We start from the raw sequence: 21,539 nt of genomic DNA on the forward strand, positions 1-21,539 counted from the left end.
CTTGAGTAACGGCTCCTGATCCCCTGTTACATGGAACAGGCTGGATATAAAACTCTGTGTACAGAGTGATCACAGGATTGTTAAATGGAATAGTGCGGTGTGTGGATTTGTGTATGCACACGAGATAGACACTGTGCCAGGAGCAAACGGGCCAGAGTGAAGGCCTGAGTTGCAGGGTTAGGCTGGCTGCTCTCTTCTTCCCCGTACTCTGTTACTGCAAGTTCTCAACAAAAATAAAATATATCTGACTTTTTGTAATATAAAGTTATTTTTAAAACATTTTGGAACAATATGCTTGAGTAAGTAAAATCATTTTTATGCTGTGAAAATGAGCCGTGTGGCTGGGTGCGGTGGTCACACCCATAATCCTGGTACTTTAGGGGGTGGGTGTGGAAAGATTGCTTGAGCCCAGGAGTTCAAGACCTAGGCAACACGTTAAGACCCCACCTCTACAAAACATTTTAAAGATCAAAAAATTAACTGGGTGTGGTGGCCCACACCTGTAGTCCCAGCTGCTTGGGAGCTGCGGTGGGAGGATCGCTTAAGCCCAAGAGTTCAAGGCTTCAGTGAGCCGTGATTGTGCCACTGCACTCTAGCCTGGGTGACAGAGCAAGACCCTGTCTCAAAACCAAGAGCCACATAAACATAGAAGATAAGAAAAGTTTTTTGTTACCTTGTGCTCCTTAAAACTCAGGTTTAAAACGTATCACTGTTTTACGTCTTGTACTGTTTCAGCTTTCCATAATGATCCATCACTAAAACGTAGATACTTTTTCCAAAAATTTTATTGGAATTTATCTTCTGAAGAGAAAATAGAAAAGCTTTGCAAATAATACTTTGCATACCTCAAAGTAGGTTAGGTCCCTGGAGCTAAGCATGACCCGGCAGAGTTATGTGGAGTGGCGACTTAGTCCTAACTAGCACTAACTGGCCCTAACTAGCACTTAGCCTGGTAAGGACGCCTGCTGGCCCCAAGCCTTCGTTTCTTGTTTCTTTCTCATCTGTGAAAGAAGAGAGTTGACTGGAAGGGACACCCACATCTGTCTCAGCCCTAACACCTCTGCATTTCGTTAGCCCAAGTTGTTCAAGTATCTCCTAACCCGTTCCCCACCCTCATAATATCCTGGTTTGTGAGATCATTAATAATCCTGAAGAATGTCAAGGAGAGAAAAGGAGCACGTGGTAACAGCCCCAGGGATGCGCTCCCCATGCTGCCAGCAAAACTCCGAAGCCCAGGCAGCCGCCCAGGGAAGATGCCAGGCACGTGAATAGTAAAACGTGTTAAAAAGAAAAATGCAGGGGGTGGGAGACCTGTAGAGTCATTTTGAACTGCAGCTGTTTCTCCGAACTGTGGCTGATCGTCCTGTGCAGGGAAGTGAGGGTTGTCAGTGGGATTCCTTCAGCCCACCTGGAGGATAATGGCTTCTGACAGCTCCATTTGATCCTCAAACACGTTTGGAGTGCTGGGCACCCACCTCCTTCCTTTAGAGAGGTGTGGGATCATTTCTGAGGGAGGTCGTCTGCTCAGGCTGAGGCGCCGCTCTGCAGGGGTGGGCTCCCAGCCTTGCTCCTCCCTGCCTCTGACCCGGCAGTGCTGTCCCCTGCCTGAGTACCTAAGGATGCATTGAACACCCTCCACTTCTTTAACTTGACCAAGTTTTCCGTATTCATGACCTACCTGGAGTTCCTACAGGGAACAATTCTATGTAATGCATTCCGCATAAAATGAATTCGAAAGGGTAATATCCCCACTTTGTATTGTAAATGAACCGGATGTAAAAGAATGTATTGCAAGGAAACATATTCCCAACCTTGAGACCAGGTGAGACCAAGAGCGAAGCAAGCCTGATCTCATCAAGCAGGGCTGGCCACTCGCCTGAAGGGATGGCCCGTCTTGTAGGGAGCAGCACTTCTCGTCCTCAGCTGCAAGCTGGAATTGCCTGGGGAACTGTCTTAAAATGCTGATGCCTGGGGCCCCTCTGGGAGATGCTAAGTTAGTTGGTCTGAGCATGAGAATTCAGGAAAGCTGCCTCCCCAAGATTCTCTGGGGTGCTGCCAACATAGAGAATCCCTGATAACAGGGCCAGGAGCCCAAAATCCAGAGTCTGGAGCTGAGTCCAGCTCTAACCCCATGAGCTGTATCATCTTGGGGTGCCTCTCCTGGCCTCAGTTTCCCCCTGCTTAAAGTGGGATAGTATGTATTCATAGATACCTGCCCCACAGCGCCGCTGATGTGAGGCTCCCACGTTAGAGTGTGCGGGGTGCTGCCGGCCCAAGCAAAGGCTCAGGAAGTGTACGCTGTGTTCACCTTCAGCCCTTTTCTCCGTGAATACTGCGTGGCTTTGGAGCTGCGTTAGGACTTTTCTTGTTGAGGTTTCATTTAGATCTGCTGAGTAGGGTGTGGGGAGAAAGTTGGATGCCACCTGGTTAGAAGGAATTATGTCACGGTTCAGCTGTAATACCTCCAGTTACCATGTGAAAGGCCTGCGATCACGTTCATGACTAAAGGTAGCCAGTGGCTGCATGGAGAACACACACGCGCCCTTCTGCAGAAGGGCTCTGTGTGCAGAGTTTCCTTATCATGGTGGGTGCTTTCCACAATGTAGAATGAGCTGTTGATGTGAAATATTTCTTGGTAATGATGATTTTTCTGACAGGACTCCACCTGGGTTTTCATGCCTAACTGGTTTTCAAGCATTTTCCCTGCAAGTCAGCTTTCTCTGCTTAGAGGAGATAAGGCATTCCCTTCCTGGAAGGAACTGAGCTGTGTTCAGTTGTTCGTAAAGGAGAAAATAAAATCATTCCAGCAGGATCTCTGTGTCACTGATGGTTATGCTGGTGTTGTGTGTTTTTCGGGGGCTGTGTGGTAGGTCACTCTTGTGGCAACCATGGCAGCCAGGAGATGGGATGGGCCCAGGCAGCACAGTCCAAGCTCGATGACTTGTCAAAGCTCCCTCTGTCCTTCCTGTAAGCAGTGCAGCACTTCCTGCAAGCTGGGATCACTGCAGAGGCACGGGGAACGCAGGGCTGTATGTAGTGACCAGCACAGGCAGGTATCAGTGACAGCATCTTGAAATAGAACCTCCTTGGAGCCTGTCTGGCTCCAAACCCCAGAATGTTATTTTCAGCACCTCTTTATTTGTTTTCCTCTCTTATGCTGAGATGCTTCGTTAGAAGGCACTGAGTCACTCAGAAACGCCGCTCCGATCAATCTGTTAGCTTGAACAGATTGTATTTCCATAATATGCTAATTCATTTATGTCATTTGATTCCCATTTGGATGATTTCAGATTCCCAGGGGAAAAAAAAAGCAAGGAAGAAGCCAAGCACAATTTTGCCCTCTCTTAAGAGGGGGGGACTGGTATTATTATTATTATATTTTTATAAATCATCATCTTTCTGTATAAATGATGAGACTCAGGCACAAAGCAGCAGAGTCACTCAAAAGCATTGTTTGGAGGTGGTGACAGTCAGAGTCCCGTGCTTGTCCCAAGATACCTCCCTGGCTCCCCAGGCCTCCCTGGGCCAACTCCATCCTCAACAGATGACAGCCTGTCTGCATTTCCTCAGCAAGAAGCCACATTCCTGCTCGTTGTACTTGAGGTGTTTACTCTTCAAGGGATTTATTCCCCATTTAATTGCATAAGATGGCAAAAAAAAATGAAAATGACTCCTTCTTAAGCCATCTTTGACTTCCGTCTTTCTGAAGCCCTTTGTAAGGTATGATCTCACTCTATCGCTTGCGTTTCAGACAGACATCACCCTTACCTAATAGGTAGCTGATTTCGTACGGCTCCGCCCGCCTGTGTACGTAGAGCCCTCTCCTTATTGCCAGAGTTGCATTTCTTGAATTACAGATATTCAAAAAGCAGGAAACAGATTTTTTTCATTGCTTGTCACCTTTAATACCTATGCAGTGTAAGTATTTAAGAGTAATGGGCTTAAGATTTATCTGGACAAAGATTCTCTGCTAAGAAAGTCAGTTAAGTAACCATATCAATCTTTTTAATACTTCAGTATAGAAGAATAAAAAGACACCTCTTGGGGAGTCATACCCATTATGGTAATCAGTGTGGTTAACTTTGATTATTCTTATTTATGATTTTCTTCTCTTCCTTTATTTGTGAAATAATTAACTATAAAAAGTTTGTCCCCCAAAAGTTTAGCAACATAGAAGCTCATGGAAGTCCATTTTTTACTGTGAATTAAACCTTTGAAAGCTAGATGATATTGTGGGAAGAAGGACTTTTATTTTGCATCTGGGAAGCCACGCAGGATATAATTTCAGGCTCAATAGCCTTTTTGTGAGTAAAGAAAGGAAGTCTCAGGCAATGGCCACCCATGGGGGAGACTGAGCCCAGCACAGCCCACACTCTCCAGTGCTGGTGAGTCTCAAGCTAAAGTGCGTCTGTCAGCTCAGTCTTCAAAATCCCTGCAGTTGTGCTGCATCAAACCAGAGCATCATCGAGTCTCGAACTGCCAGGACTTCCGAATGTGCTCAGCCCCCGACAGAGGTGTGCACAGAAGCGAAGGTTCTGTGGGCTTGTAGCAGCAGAGTTATTGGCACTGCACGGCCCATGCAGCGTCCACTATGTCCCCTGTGTCCCCCACACAGTGGTTTCCTAAGGTGCACTTTCATAGCCATTTCCCGTCTGCACAGCGGCTGACAGAATTGCATTTAATTTCATCTTAACCTTAATTTTCTTTTGTAATATCTAGGTAAAATAGAACAGAACAGTATGCTATAATATGATATGATACGTGTCTTAGTTCATTCAGGCTGACATCACAGAACATCATAAACAACAGAAATTTATTTCTCACAGTTCTGCCGCAAATCCCAGATCCAGGCTGTCAGATTTCATGCCTCGGGAGGCGGCTGCCTGGATCACACAGCCCTCTCCTCACTGTGACCTCACTTGGCGGAAGGAATGAATGAGTTCTCTGGGGTCTATTTTCTAAGGGCACTAATCTCATGCATGAGGGCTCCACCCTTCTGAACTAATCACCCCCGGAGGCCCCACCTAAAACCATGACACAGGGAGTTAGGTTTCAACATATGAATTTAGTGGGGGAGTATAAACGGTCTATAGCATTCCACCCCAGTCTCTAAAATTCATGTCTTTCCCAAGTTCATCCCTCTCCATAGCCTCAGCTTCATTCAACTCAAGTCTAAAGCCTGACATCTCATCCAAATCACATGGTTTCCTCTGCCCCCAATGTCAAGATCTCTACAATCTCTCTATCTTAGTGAGATCCAAGATACGATTCATCCTGATACAAATCAACCTCCTGCGGTGAGCCTGTGAAACCACACGAGCCATGTGCATCAAAAATACAGTGGTGGGACCAGCACAGGACAGACATTTCCTTTCCAAAGGCGAAACAGGAAAGAAGGAGTAATAGGTCCCAAGTAAGTCCAAAACCCAGCAGAGAAAACAACATGGAACCCCAAAGCTCCAGAATAATCCTCTTTGACTAGATGCTGTGCCCTCTAGGCCCACTGGAGCAGGTGTCCTGTCTTTTGAACATACAGAGTTGAAGGTCCTGTCCCAGAGCTTTGCAGGGCAGGGATCGGCTCTCCAAGTCCCTGGCCCCATGGCTTTGGGTGGCTCCCCACAGCTTTGGGTGACTCCATCCAGTGTGGCTGGATGGCCTCAGTGGTTCTGTGCCTGGATCCCAGCCTTTGAAATCTGGGGCAATGGGGTAGGGGTGGGTAGCCACATCCCCAAGGCTCCTGCGCTCCCCATTGTGAGGAAGACAGAACCACACAGTCACTGCCAGCCTTTGCCACCCGCTCCCTCCAGAGGGCAGCTGCTGGGGCTCCCAGGGCCCCAGGGTCTGCCCTAGGCAGCGTTGTACCCAGGGCAGCCAGGGTCAGCAGCACTGCGGGGCAGAGAGCCCACACTGTGAGGCAGCACTCAGCCCCACACACCAGTGGCCCTTACTTTTAGATCATTCTACCCGGAGTGCTCATGCCCTGGCCTGACACGGGTGGGCAGCCCTGATGCTCTGAGTTGGCTACAGGGCCATCTTCTGTTGCCTTAGAGAGTTGCTGCTGGCTTCTATGGAGGTGGCTGGTCCATACTGACTTCCTTATCAGCACCCAGGATTCCTTAGGTATTCCCTAAGAAAATGTAGGCTTTCTCTACAGCTCTCCTCTTTTCTTTGTGAGTCTTCACCAGAGTCGCATTGAAAGGTCTTTTTCATGGCAATGTAGGCTTTTTCTAGTGCATCTAAGAACTCTTCCAGCGTCTACCCATTACCCAGTTCCAAAGCTGCTTCCACATTCTTAGGTTTTGATATAGCAGCACCCCACTTCTGGGTACCAATTTATGCATTATTCCGGATTTTTCAGAGTAACAACCAATAGGATGATATACATTTCTTAGAGAGAGAGATTTATTACAGGAATCAGCTCATATGGCTATGAAGGCTGGGAAGTCCCATGAGCTTCCATCTGCAAGCTGCAGGACCAGGAAAGCTGGGGGTGTCATTCAGTTAAAATCCAAAGGCCTGAGAACCAGGAGAGCTGGTGGTATAAGTCTGAGTTTAAAGTCCTGAGAACTTGGTGGTGGGGAGAGGAGAGCAATGGCTTAAGTCTCAGCCCAAGAACCAGGCACTGATGTCCGAGGCCTGGAAAATCTGGATGTCCCCATTCAATAGGGAGCAGATTCCTCTCCCACTGCTTCATGTTCTATTCAGGCCCTCAGTGGACTGGATGGTGCCTGCTCGCATAGGAGAGGGTGATCTTTATCAAACCCACCAATTCAAATGCTGATATCTCCCAGAAACGCCCTCACAGACACACCTAGAAGTCATATTTCACCAGCTACTTTGGCATCTCAACCCAGTCAAGTTGACACTTTTATAAAGCTAACCACCACCATATGCTATATAATGTAATACACAGATGTTGTCTATTGGGGGAGATAACTTAAAAATCAGACAAACAAATGCAGGCATTGCTGCTGAAGAGAGGCACCTTGAAGAGGGGTTCCAGAAAGTAGCTGTAGCTGTGTATCGTATAACCTTTTCCTGCCGAGATAATCTCACAAAGTGCTTCCTCCTGTATTTTCCTGGGAAGGAAACCATGCCCCTCGCAGTGGGGTGACCTGTGGTGCCTCCACAGGGATTGTCCTGGGGCCAGGACAGTGGAGAGCACATGGCAGTCAGAACTGGTACCAGGGGGCACAGGTTGCTGAACAGAGCAGGTCAACCATGGAAACTGCATCACCCAAACCCGAAATGCGGCAGGTTGGCCACAAATACAGTGTTAACTTAAAGGACAACGAAATTTTAACGTATCCCCAGTGCCTGCCATTCATTAGTGAATCTCAAAATAGCCTAGAACGTTTATCCTTGTCACGTCTCTAGGAACAAGCCCCAGGCAGCTCCAGGCTAACCTGTTAAGTACAAGAGAATCAACGTCACAGAGGGGCTGTGGCCTGGCACAGATAGCCTGGCTCCAGAGTCTCTGCTAGTCTAGAACTACCCAGCAGGCAGTGGTTTCCCCTCAGGCTGGCGTGAGTGCTCTTTCAACTCAGTTGTCTACAACTCTCACAATGTCAGTAACTCATTGACACAGTAACAGTGGAAGAAACCTTCTCACTAGATTTTCTTTTTTATACATCTAGATCTTAGAAATCAAAACTCCTTGGACTCCCTGACTGTCAAAGAGACGGTTTGCACGTACTGAGCATCAGAAAATGAAACATTTCTTTCACTGTCTGTTTCTCAGTGGAAGAATCACTCCATGGCTGCCAGTTGGCAGGTCAGTGGTTCCAGCCATTTCGTTCCATCCCTGGATATGGGCCATGCATGGCCAATACCACACAGAGCGGGCAGCAACGAGGTTGGTGCATTGCAGCTCTGCCCAGCAAAGCTAGAATTTGCACAGGCCTGAGCATCTTCCCCAGTCACCCTTGAACAGCCGTTTCTAGTCATGGTACCTCACGTGCCGAGGGCGCTGCTTGGCGTGATGACTGTCCTTGACATCTTGTTCAGTTTGTCTTCCCGTTCATGTGTGGGAACGAGGACATGGTTAGTTACACAATGTCGTCAGCTCAATCTGTCTGTCTGTCCTGTGTCATCAGCAGTCACACCACCCTGCCCTGGAGTGAACACATCCTCTTCCTGTTTTCCACCACCCTAAACCCGACGTACACTTGTGGGAGGCCACGTTGTGCCCAGGGAGTGAAACGTACAGAATGTTCTTATAAAAACGTCTTCCCCACACTGATGTGTTTAACCTGGAATATGTTGTGTTCACTGTCAGGCTGGATGCTCAATTTCTTTCTTTATTATTGTAAACATACTGCTAGTATTTGGGCATTATATTTACTTTGGCTTTTGACCTCCTTTCTGCTTGTTTAAGATAACCATATATTTTTGTTCGCCTTTTAGTTTTATAATCTTTTTGGATGGACAATTTGTAAATATTTTGTAACTTTATCTTTCCTGTGTTATTTCTTCCATTGCTTATATTTAAAAAACCAAAAAGATGCCCCATCCAGATACCAGATAAGCGTTAACCTTTATTGTCATTTGCTTTTGCTTTTTCCGCGCTTTTTTTTCTTTTCTGAGACAGTGTTTTACTCCCATCACCCAGCCTCAGCTTCCCAGGCTCAAGATTCTCCCATGTCAGCCTCCCAAGTAGCTAAAACTACAGGTGCACGCCGCCACTCATGGCTAATTTTTTGTGTTTTTAGTAGAGACAGGGTTTTACCATGTTGCTCAGGCTGGTCTCCAACTCTTGGGCTCAAGCGATCTACCCACCTCAGCCTCCCCAAGTGTGAGGATTACAGGTGTGAGCCACCATGCCTGGCCAGCTTTATTTTTTGGGGTTTTGTTTTTGTTTTTGTTTTTAAATGTAATTCTCTAATAGATCTGGGATTTATTTTAGTGTAAGATATATGGAGGAGACCTTTTTTTTTTTTTTACTGTGACTCCGTAGTTCCTTTAAAATTTGAATATAAGGCATCTTTCTCTAATTTTTCGTCAGACTCACCAAGTTTTCCTTACCAATGCTTTAAAGTCAGATATGTGGCTAAACAAGTTCCTTCCAAATGGATGTGAATTCAATAAAACATCAGTTCTTTTTAGAGGACTTTTAGATGCTCTTAACCAGAGTCGAACACTAAGCTTTGCAAGGAGATGGCAGGATGGAGCAGGAGCCCCCCTTTTCTCTCCCATGCTGCTTCCTCAGATCTCAGCATTGGCATGCAGGGCCGGGCAGGTGGAGCAGGGACCTCGCCCACAAGAGGAGGCACTTTGGGTGACGGACAGCCTGCCCTCCTGCAGGCCTTGCTAAGTCTGGGCCTGCTTCGCTGAGATGAAGGACACAGTGCAGCAAGCCTGGCCACATGCGTCTAATGAGGTTTTCCCCATGTGGAAGCAGCCCCAGTGTAGGGCATGCCAGAGCCCACGGGTCCATGATGGCAGCCCCGTTGGCTGTGTGATGTGTGACGGAGAAATTTTTTTTTTTTTTTTTTGAGACGGAGTTTCGCTCTTGTTACCCAGGCTGGAGTGCAATGGCGCGATCTCGGCTCACCGCAACCTCCGCCTCCTGGGTTCAGGCAATTCTCCTGCCTCAGCCTCCTGAGTAGCTGGGATTACAGGCACATGCCACCATGCCCAGCTAATTTTTTTTTTGTATTTTTAGTAGACACGGGGTTTCACCATGTTGACCAGGATGGTCTCGATCTCTTGACCTCATGATCCACCTGCCTCGGCCTCCCAAAGTGCTGGGATTACAGGCTTGAGCCACCGCGCCCAGCCGAAATTTTCCTTATTGAGTTTAACTTTGTTTGATGCCAGCAAGCAGGTCAGAGAGAGAGAGGCTTCTTGTTTAATCATCCTAGAAGGGGCGGCCCCCCACGCCTCCCACTGTGTGCAGTCACTGCCGCCCCTGGCTTTCTGCAAAGCCTGCCTGCCTTCGTGAGCCCTGTGTCTTCTGCCCAGGCCTTTGCTTTTATTTTGAGAGAAATCTTTCTGATTCCACCATGTCCTTTCTCCCTGCGGGGTCTTTGCGTTGGGTGTATGGATTCCAGGTTTGCTTTCATTAACTCCAGAAACTCATTGGCACTCACGTTGGCTGTAGCCATTGGAGGCTGTAGCTGGGGAGAGGTGGGGAATGGAGACTTGAACCCCAAAAACCTCAGACAGGTCTCAGTTAATTTAGAAAGTTTATGCCAAGGTTGAGGACGTACGCCCGTGACACAGCCTCAGGAGGTCCTAACATGTGCCCAAGGTGGTCAAGGACAGTTTGGTTTTGTACATTCTGGGGAGACTTAAGACATCGATCAACATATGTATAATGAATACTGGCTCCAGCTGGAAAGGTTGGACAGCCCCAAGCAAAGGTGGGAAGGCTGGAATGGGGAGGGGCTTCCGGGTTGTGGGGAGATAAGAGACCAATGGTTGCATTCTTCTGAGTTTCTGATTAGCCTCTCCAAAGGAGGCAGTCAAATCTGCATTTGTCTCCATGAACAGAGGGGTGACTTTGAATAGAACTGGAGACAGGTTGCCCTCGGCCGTTCCCAGCTTGACTTTTCCGTTTAGCTTAGCGATTTCTGGGGCCCAAGCTTTATTTCCCCTTCACAGAGGCATTCTCTGTAGCATCTTCCCTGTGAATCATTTTGCTTTTCCTCCCTTCTGCAGAGCTAAGGTGACAGATACGGGAGCTCCATCAGGCGATCTCCAGTGTGTGATGAGAGCATCCTAATGACATCATGCCGATACTGGCATGAAGTTTTGCCCTTCAGAATGTCCTCTCCGGTGCATAACTGCAGTTGTGTTTAATAACACAAGCTCTCTTATTTTTATCTACATCAGGAACTGTTTTTTCAAGAATGAATGGATAAAATGTTTTAATTTGAAAAGTATGTCAAAGCTTCTAAAAGTCACATCAAGGGGCCACACAGATGCTGACCTCACTCACCCACCACGCCGCAGACCCGTCTGCGGGCCCCTCCCTGGGGCTGAGCAACGTCCTCATTGCGTGGCCCTGATGACTCTGCCCTGAGTCATGCGACTCCGCCAGCGGCCTCCTGCGTCCCCACCTGGTGGACTGTCTTGAGCCTCTGCTGCCACCTGACACTTCTTTCACATTTCTGATTTCTCTCTCTGTCTCTTCCGGGTCTTCCCATTCCTGACCACATCATGGAGCATCCTCTCTCCCTTCTCCCCCAGAACAGCAGTCCCCACCATGGTCCTCACCGTGGTCCCCACCATGGTCCTCCTTCATCCTACATAGCCTCCGGTGGTCCTTCGGCACCCTTGGCTCCTGCTGTGGGGTGGGCATTTGTGTCTGTGTTTCCAGCAAAGCTCCAGACCAAGTCTTTTCCTGAGCCCCACGTGTCCCCAGCACTGCACAGGCAAAGAGTGCAGGTGGCCTCTTCCCTCCCTGCCCACGTCCTGAGGTAATTTCTCCACCAGTCACCCAGGCAGAGGGCTAGGATGATGCAGCTCCATCCTTTTTATTCCCAACAGCTAAGAGGTCGTGAGTCTCCATTATCCCTCCTCCAGGCCAGATCTGTCCCTCTCCAGGGCTGGATGGTGGGATCCCCTTGTCACATTCCGGCCACACTGCTATTGCGTCCTCCACATGACCTCTTAATTCTAGCCTAGGCCCTGAACACATGGTGTGTGGAGGTCCTCTCCCTGGTCTCTCGGCTCCCCAGGCCCCGTGTCCCTGACGCTGGCCTCATCAGCACGCGCTGCAGCTCTGTGTACCAGCCCGCCCGCATCCCTGAGGGTATCCCAGCTGCCACCCTCAGGGCCAGCCCTTGGCCTGAATCCTCCTGCCCGAACACCTGGAGTCTCCAGGTCCCCTGTAAGACTTAGCTCCTCCTCTGTGAAAACCTCCCGGGCCATTCCCAGTTCCCCCAGCATGCACAGCTCCCCCAGCACACATGGGGTAGGGCTGGTCACCCTCTGGTGACTTGCTGCCCTCCCCACAGGCCATCTCTCTCATGTCCTACAGGGCACAGCTTGCCGCTTCTCATTCTAAATGCCCAGCGCAGAGAAGACAGAAGCAGTGATGGGAAAGGAGCGGGCCCAGGACAAAGGTGGGGGAGGAAGGAATTTGAGGCCAAGTGGCAAGAATTGTGACCTCACCCCTCAGCTGTCTGATTCACAAAAGGGCTGGGAAGACCAAGCCCACCTTCACTATACATTTCCCCCAAATGTGCCATCCTATGGCCTATCTTCCGGTTCATCTTCATAGAGAAGGAGAACTACCCTGACCAACAGACAGAATCCAGATCACTAAGGCATGAACCCACAAATGATCAACAGGATCGGGTGCAAGACTAGATTCTGCAGCTGAGCCTTTTCAAAAGGTTTGCACACAATGACTACAATCGGAGAGGGAGAAAAGAATCTCTAAGCCTAGAGATCATTACTCTAGAGATAAAATCATAGCCGGGGTATAAAATTGTTTTCTGTGAAGGTGCCCCACGCTATCCTGGCTTCTGAACACGGTGCTCCGCTTCTTGACTGGGTCAGTGCTTTCCATGCGTGGCCCCTCTGGTTAAATCTCTCTCAGCCCAGGCTGCTTCCTTCCCCTTCGTCCGCCCCAGCAGTTAGTCTTCTGTGCCGCAATCTGGGCCGCCCCTGTGTCCGGCGAGGACAGTGCACGCAGACAGCTGGGACGCACACCAGACCTTCACCCAGTAGAGGGGGTGGGCAGGGATCTGCTTCCTTCTGGCCACCAGGAGCTATCTAACTTTGAGCAATGCTTTTTCCTGCAGTGAGCCTCAGTTTCCTCTTCTGTAAGAATATGGAGTTGAATTACATTCTCCCCAAAGTCTTTTAAGCAATCAAATTTTGATTCCATTAGTTGAGGCAGGGGAAGGACCTCCCTTGGGCATGAGTTATGAGGAGTCGTTCCTGTACCCTCTGCCTTGGTGTTTTGGTCTCGAGGAATTAGGAACTATGGGGACCACTAGGGAGGGAGGTGCTGAAGTTGAGGGGAGCTGATAGTATCCCCCAGCTCTCCCCACAGCACTGCCTGCTGGTACCTGCTTGATGTCCATCTAGACTCTAAGGCAAGCTTGTCCGACCCATGGCTTGTAGGCTACATGCAGCCCAGGACAGCTTTTAATACAGCCCAACACAAATTCGTAAACTTTTGTAAAAGATTATGAGATTTTTTTGTGATTTTTTTTTTAAAGTTCATCAGCTGTTGCTAGTGTTAGTGTATTTTATGTGTGGCCCAAGACAATTCTTACCGTGTGGCCCAGGGAAGTCAAAATATTGGACATCTCACTCTAAGGAATGTCACAGGACCACTGTGATGACAAGGGTCTGGGGTTAGAAGAGGGGTGGGCAGAGTAGTGGAAGAGCAAGGAGAGATCAGAAAATCAAAGGGGATCTGAGCATGTAATGAAGTTGTCACTGCCAATGACACCTGAAGCCGCACAGTGTGGGCTGGCCCCGGGTCGATGTGGCACACACGTCACTGCACAGCTTTCTCAGGCAGCCCTGGGAGGTGGGAGCCATCTCATCCAGTTTGTATATGAGGAAACCAGAGCTAACAGTAGGACACAGTGACGCTGAGAGTGAGGCAGGGTACAAGGCCAGATGCCACAGTCACCGCCTGGGCCCCAGGAGACACAATTACAGACCAAATGGGAAAGCAAAACTCTCAGCACCAAGGACACAGGCAGACTTCAGAGAGCCTGAATCCTGGGTGTGAGCGTTAGAACCAGGTGTTGAGACAGTGAAACTCAGGGACCCAGGAATGAGGAAGGACTTTCTCTTTTTAATGGTGGTGAGACGTATGTAACATAGTATTGATCACTTCAGCCATTTGTAAGTGAACAGTTCAGTGACATCAGTACATTCACACTGTTGTCCTCACCAGTATTATTATACCAGAAACCTTTTTATCATCCCAAATGGAAACAATAACTTCTCATTCCCCCTCCTCTAGCTCCTGTTCACTGGGATTCTGCTTTCTGTCTCTCTGACTCTGGCTACTGTCTGCAGCTCTACTAAGTGGGATCATACAATAATGGTCCTCCTGTATCTGGCTTATTTCACTTGGCAGAATGTCCTAAAGTTCCGTCCATATTGTGTGGGAGAATTTTATTCTTTTTTAGAGCTAATACCCCATTGTGTGTGTGTGTGTGTACGTGTTTGTATATGTGTGTGTGTTTTTGTGTTTGTGTACGTGTGTGTGCGTGTGTTTGTGTACATGTGTGTGTACGTGTGTGCATTTATGTGTGTACGTGTGTGCATGTGTGTACATGTGTGCTTGTTTGTGTACATGTGTTTGTCTACGTGTGCGTGTTTGTGTACGTGTGTGTACGTGTGTGTGCGTTTGTGTACGTGTGTTTGTGTACGTGTTTGCATACGTGTTTGTGTACGTGTGTGCATGTACATGTGTGCTTGTTTGTGTGCGTGTTTGTGTACGTGTGTGCGTGTTTGTGTATGTGTGCGCGCGTGTGTGCGTGTTTACGTGTGTACGTGTGTGTGTTTGTGTACATGTGTGCGTTTGTGTGTGTGTGCATGTGCGTGTTTGTGTGTGTACGTGTGTGTGCATTTGTGTATGTGTGTTTGTGTACGTGTGTGTACATGTGCTTGTTTGTGTACGTGTGTTTGTGTACGTGTGTTTGTGTACATGTGTGCGTGTTTGTGTATGTTTGCATACCTGTGTGTGTACATTTGTGTATGTATGTATTTGTGTACGTGTGTGCGTTTGTGTACGTGTTTACATATGTGTGTGTGCATGTTTGTGTACGTGTGTGTGCGTTTGTGTACGTGTGTGTTTGCGTACATGTGTGCGTGTGCGTGTATGTTTGTGTACGTGTGTGCGTTTGTGTATGTGTGTGCATGTTTGTGTGTGTGTGTGTGTGTGTACGTGTGTGCGTGTTTACTACAGCATCACATGTTGTCCATCACCTGTTGATGGACACTTGGTTGCTTCCTCCTTTGTGGTACAAAATCCTGCCATGAACGGGAGTGTACGAACCCGTTCAAATGCACGCTTTCAGGTTTTGGACGTGTATCCTATGAGCGGAATTGCTGGGCCACACGGAATTCTGCTTCTTTGTGAGGAACTACCAAGCTGTTTTCCACAGCAGCTGTGCCATATTGCATTGCCACCAGCAATGCATGCAGGTTCCAAGTTCTCCACATCTTCCAAGTTTATTTTCTGTTTTCTTATTATTGTTGCACCATTCTTGGTGAAGAATTTCTTAAATAAAACTTAAGCAGTATGTATCACAAGTCCTAAATATGGATAAATTTAAATACCTGGCCCATGATCGAATCCTCGTTATATTTGTCCTGATAGAAACATTTGAAGAAATTTTCTACCATCACTCATTGGACTGTGTGAGGCCCCGGATGCTGCCCAGGGTGTGGCGGCTTGCTTATGGGAATACTAAAGCTGTTCTTACTCTCAAGTGGTGCTCTTTGTTTGTGCATTTGTTTTTGCATCAAAACTAATTACATCTGTATTCTCAATTGGCTAAACTTGAGATAGTGTGAGCACTAAGAAGAATATGTAACTGTTACAACATACTAAGTTAAGCAAAGTACATGGTCCATGGTTATCTTCACGGAGACGGAGAGAAGGAATCTTCCTCAATTTCCAGTTCCATCAGAAATGTGAAAACGGCTGTCCTATAGCCTGAATGACTCAGGCAGGGATCACATACGTATGCTAGCACCATTGCATGAAGGATTGTTCAGGAACCCACAGGTCCCTCCATGCCAGCTATCAGCCCACAGGTACCTGTTACTCAAAAAGGGACATGCAGACCTTTTCCATGGAGAGATGACGACCTGCCCCCTCCACCATGGATCACATTGAATATCACACAGAACGGGTGAGCCCTGCAGGCATCTCCTGATCTGAGGCAGACTGAGGTACAGGCATTGCCTGGTGACCAAAACCATTTAGCCCCAATCTTATAACACCTCCAGTCGACAAGAAATACAAGAGTTATGGGAAGCAACTGAGCAACCATCAGACAAACCCAGAATGTGGAATATTCTACAGATAAAAACTGACCTGGACTTACCAAAAACTCCACAAAAAATACAGGGCAGGGGAAATAGGTGTGGGACCATTGTCTTCTAGGAGCAAAACAAAGGTATTTGACAACCAATGTAATTGAACTGGATCCTAGGTCAGAAAAACCGAGAGCTGTAAATGGCGTGGAGGGGAGGATTGAATATAGACTGGATGTTAGATGGTATCATGGAGGGATTGTTGGTTTTCTTAGGTGTGACAGTAGTGTTAGACTTATGTAAGAGACTGTCCTCTTTCTTAGGAGACACCTGTGCATGCACCTCAGAGTAACATGTTGTGCTGCCAACAATTTATTTTTAATTTTTTGGAGAGCTAGAGATGTGTGTGTGTGTGTGTGTGTGTGTGTGTGTGTGTGTGTGTGTGTGTGTGTCTGTGTGTGTGTGTGGTGTGAGAGTGAGAAAGCAAATGTATTAAAATATGAACAGTTGTTTAATCTAGGATTATTGTACAACTTTTTCAAGTTTTGTGTATGTTTGAAGTGTTTGTGATGAAAAGTTGGGGGCATTGTATCAATATTTCATGTTTGGTGATCATCAGCACTCTGAATTCCTGCCTTGTGAACGCCTTTATCTTTCTACTTTGCAGTTCGGGACCGGGTGAGATCGAAGATGGAGAGAGACATCTTGGCAGAAGTGAATCACCCCTTCATTGTAAAGCTTCATTATGGTAAGTAGAGTCAAAATGACACTTTAGAGAGGACCCAGAGAACCTTCTCCAGATCAGAGGAAATTGAAAAAGAAATAACAGGTCAGAAAGAAGAAAATCTTTCCTGTACCAGGGAGTCCTGCCCTGTCTGGAGAGGAAGATGCCTTATTTCCTGATCGCTTAATCTCTTCTGTATTTGTTTTCTTTGAAAGAGCAAGAAGCCCTGTTTTCATCTCAAAGATCTAATTATAGATGGGGTATCCATTATTAAATTACTACCATGCCATTGATAATTTAGTAAGAAGATCTCAACCTTGATTGGGGTGAACCTATGACTTATTTCTGCTTTGTTTTAGAATAAAATGCTCTATGACCTAATAATTTCTTTAAACCAGAAATGGTAACACCTTCTTCATTTCAAGTGAATATCCTGTTTAAAGATAGTAGCTCAGTAAACCCCCAGAACTTCCATTCAAGGTAGCTTATTATTTTCATGGTTTGAGGCTCAAGTGATTAACCAAAGGCCACATAGCTGCTTTGCCACATGACTTCTCTTCATTTGCTCTGTGCCTTTTTATCCCAACAGAGAAGCAGTAAGTGAAATTTTCAAATTAAAAAAAGATGTGTTGAGATGGTGAGGGCAGGCTCATGGCTCACTGCACTAACTTTCCCACCTGGTCATCCAGTTGAGCAGAGTACAGAAGGGAACAGCAACAGAACTAGTCGTTTGTTCTTGGTTGCGTAGGGCAGGGTGGCGTGCAGGGAGGTGTTAGTGAGACGTGCGGGAATCTGAGGATAGGATGAAGGAGCTGCAGAAGCCAGGCGTACCCTGCTGTTCATTCTGGGATGTGGGCAGTGCCGCTACAAACCCCTGCCTCGCAGCGGAGGAGGCTGCAGAGACGCCTTCCGACACTCCGCTCCCTCCGCTGCTGCTGAGTGGCTGGGGTCAAGTCCTATCCTACATGTCATTTATGTTACTTGCTAGGGTGCTTTTCTGAAGCAACTGAGAACTGGGTGTCTTACAAAGAGCTTTCAACAGACCTCCACCTCACCTCCATGGTCACCCAAGGGCTCCATCTGCCCACCCAGCCCAGGATGGAGCACCGAATTGCACTCAGCATCACAGTCCTGGCAGAGGGCTTTCTAGCTCGAGGCTGTTTCTAAAACCCCAACATTTGTGATGTTTCTAGCATGTACCTTTAGGAAATAAAACATTTCTAGTAGGCAGGGACGTCGGGATCCCTTCCAGCCACGCGTCCTATGTAGATAAAACAGGCTCCCAGTGGCGCCTCAGCAGTGCTGCTGCAGTGGCCGTCATCACAGCAGGGAGGCTGACGGGCTTCGCTGGACCCTCTGTGTTTCTGCACCCTCGCAACAGAGGCAGGCCCTTGCCGAGTGTGGACAGGAGCTGTATGGCCTGCCCATGTCCTGAATCATAGTCTGCAGTTGTAGCTCAAGGGCCGCAGACCTGGGACATGAGCCCCATTGTCTTGATGTACAAATAGCTGGGCCAACCAATCACCAGAGCTGCCGTGAGAGAGGAAGGCAAGCGGGGGTTCCCTGGTACCAGAGTGGGGTTCTGTAGGAAGAATGGGCTTCCACAGGACGTAAAGGACATGTCCTCCAGACTCATCAGAGCCGTCTTCCGGCTGCTCACTAATGCCTCCCGACAAAAGCCAGCAACGATGAGAACAGCTTGAATATGCACATCTCTCTCCCCATGTATGTTTCAATTCCTTTACAATTAAAGGAAGGGAAGGAGGGGAGAAGAAAGAACGATGAAAAAAGCTCAAGACCCTAACAACAGTGAGAGAGGGGCAGCCCTCACCGCGTCAGGCCCCCCTTCCCGGGTGCTGCCCCTTTGAGCTGGTCATCAGCTGGGGTCCCGCTGTTTCTCAAATGGCTCAGCCTCCCGGAGTAAGCAGCACTGTGAGCAGGGAGAAGCCAGGGAGCAGCGTCGCCACAGGACAGTTGACAAGCTGCCGGAATGCTGGTCTCTCTCCCCCACAGCCTTTCAGACAGAAGGGAAGCTCTACCTGATCCTGGACTTCCTGCGGGGAGGGGACCTCTTCACCCGGCTCTCCAAAGAGGTGAGCGGCTGCCACCAAGAGCGAGCAGGAATGTCTGTGGGACTCAAGGGAAGGAGGGGTGGAGAGCACTGGGAGGAGGTGAGCGTGTGCGAGAGTGCATGTGTGGGGGTGTGCGTGAGTGCATATGAGTGTGCATGTGTGTGGGGGTATGCATGTGTGTGTGTGCAAGACTGCATGTGTGTGGGGATGTGCGTGTGTGTGTACAAATGTGTGTGGGATAGGCGTGTGCATACAAGTGTGCGTGTGTGTACAAGTGTGCGTGTGAGGTGTGCATGTGTGTACAAGTGTGTGTGGGTGTGCACGTGTGTGCAAAACCGTGTGGGGGGTGCGCATGCATGAGTGCTTGCGTGTGCATGTGTGTGGGGGTGTGCATGTGTGAGTGCGTGCGAGTGTGCATGTGTGGGGGGGTGTGCATGTGTGTGTGCGAGTGTGCATGTGTGGGGCTGTGCATGTGAGTGCGTGCGAGTGTGCATGTGGGGGTGTGCATGTGTGAGTGCGTGTGAGTGTGCATGTGTGGGGCTGTGCATGTGAGTACGTGCAAGTGTGCATGTGGGGGGTGTGCACGTGAGTGCATGCGAGTGTGCATGTGTGTGGGGGTGTGCATGCATGTGTGTGAGTGTGCATATGTGGGACTGTGCATGAGTGCATGCAAGTGTGCATGTGGGGGGTGTGCACGTGAGTGTGAGTGTGCATATGTGTGTGGGTGTGCATGTGTGAGTGCATGTGAGTGTGCATGTGTGGGGGTGTGCATGTGTGAGTGCGTGCAAAACTGCGTGTGTGGGGGGTGTGCATGTGTGAGTATGTGCCAGTGTGTGGTATGTGTGGGGGTGTGTGTGAGACTGCATGAGCTTGATGTGTGGGGTCTGCATGGAGGGGGGTCTGTAAGAGCACATGTGTGTGATGTGTGGGGTATGCACGTATGTGTGAGTGCTTGTGTGTAGTGTGTGTGGTGTGTGTGTGATGTAAGTGTGTGTGCATATGTGGGGTGTGCATGAGTGTGGTTTGTGTGATGTGTGCTGTGTGTGGTGGTGTTTGTGTTATATGTATATGTGGGGGTGTGTTTGGCATGCTGTGTGCCTGTGTGGGGGGGAGTGTGTGTTTGGTGTGCTGTGTGCATGTATAGGGTGTGTCTATGTGTGTGGGTGTATGTGTGTGCTGTATGTGGTATGTGTGGTGTGTGCTTTGTGTGATGTGGGGTGTGTGTTTGGCATGCTGTGTGCATGTGTGGAGTTTGTGCTATATGTAGTAGGTGTGGTGTGTGCTATGTGTGATATGGGGGTGTGTGTGGCGTGCTGTGTGCATGTGTGGGGTGTGTGAATGTGTGTGGGTGTGCGTGTGTGCTGTATGTGGTATGTGTGGTGTGTGCTTTGTGTGATGTGGGGTGTATGTGTTTGGCATGCTGTGTGCCTGTGTAGGGTGTGTGCTATATGCAGTAGGTGTGGTGTGTGCTATGTGTGATATGGGGGTGTGTGTGTTTGGCGTGCTGTGTGCATGTGTGGGGTGTGTGTATGTGTGTGGGTGTGTGTGTGTGCTGTATGTGGTATGTGTGGTGTGTGTATGTGTGCTCTATGTGATACATGTGGTGTGTTCTGTGGGGTGTGTGTGTTTGGCATGCTGTGTGGGGTGTGTTTATGTGTGTGGGTGGGTGTGTGTGCTGTATGTGGTATGTGTGGTGTGTGTATGTGTGCTCTATGTGATACATGTGGTGTGTTCCGTGGGGGGGGGTGTGTTTGGCGTGCTGTGTGTATGTGTGGTGTGTGTATGTGTGCTCTATGTGATACATGTGGTGTGTTCCGTGGGGGGGGGGTGTTTGGCGTGCTGTGTGTATGTGTGCTCTATGTGATACATGTGGTGTGTTCTGTGGGGTGCGTGTGTGTTTGGCATGCTGCGTGCATGTGTGGGGTGTGTGTGTGTGTGGCTAGGTGTGTGTGCTGTATGTAGTAGGTGTGGTGTGTGCTATGTGTGATGTGGGGGGTGTGTGTGTGTTTGGCGTGCTGTGTGCATTGCTGGTTAGTTCTAAGGAAGCCACACAAGCAGCCCTAGCAACCATCCAGGGTGGCCCTGACGCAGCCCTGCAGCTCCAGGACCATAAGTCACGCTGTTGACCTCCCAGCTAGAGCACAGGAAGGCACAGGTCAGTGGATAGGAACGGCTGGGAAAGACTGACAGAGTCTCACATTCCTTCCTGGGATATGTAGTTCGTGCAACGCTGCCCGCACATCTGGGGGTGTTCGGGAGCATCGGGTGTGGTCTTTGCACCCCATCTTTGTCTCACGACCGCTATTGCACATGCCAGGGTTTCTTCTTAACCTCCAGTGCCTATGATAGGAACTCTCCGGGATGCAGCTTCACTGCAGCCTGAGAGCCCTGTGGCCCCGATGGATGTGAAAAGCACCCCACTTCATGGGATGGGAAAGGCAGATTCTGCCCATGGCAGTGCCGCTGCCCAGCTTTCCGTTCTGACAGTCCTGCTTGTTCTTCTCTTATACAAAGGAGGAGTGGCCTGGCAAGGGCATCTGAAGCCCCGGGCAGAGCAGCCCCAGCACTCCTGACACCCTCTTCCCAGCGGGGTGCCTTCACACCCACACTCCCTTTCCCCACCTTCCCATTTTTAGCAGGAGACCCCTTTGTCTTGCACAAAGCCACAAATGGATAGTAAAGCAAGGCAGAGTGGCTCTGGAAGCGGGAGCAGAGGGTCCCAGAGAACACGGCTGCCCTGCCCCTCTGCGTCCAGCAGCGCAGGTATCTCGGGGGCT

General features: G+C 48.9%; 1 protein-coding gene across 8 annotated transcripts in view; it reads left to right on the forward strand.

Moving 5' to 3' along the window:
- RPS6KA2 (ribosomal protein S6 kinase A2) overlaps window positions 1–21,539 on the forward strand; it is a 450,029-nt gene that overhangs the window by 335,673 nt on the left and 92,817 nt on the right. For all 8 annotated transcript variants that reach the window (XM_074397157.1, XM_039467500.2, XM_074397159.1 and 5 more), the window contains 2 exons: window positions 16,634–16,714; window positions 18,704–18,783. In XM_074397157.1, the coding sequence (XP_074253258.1) occupies window positions 16,634–16,714; window positions 18,704–18,783 (161 nt within the window). The remainder of the gene's footprint in view (window positions 1–16,633; window positions 16,715–18,703; window positions 18,784–21,539) is intronic.

Source organism: Saimiri boliviensis, chromosome 4, assembly GCF_048565385.1.
Source record: "Saimiri boliviensis isolate mSaiBol1 chromosome 4, mSaiBol1.pri, whole genome shotgun sequence".
Classification (NCBI taxonomy): domain Eukaryota; kingdom Metazoa; phylum Chordata; class Mammalia; order Primates; family Cebidae; genus Saimiri; species Saimiri boliviensis.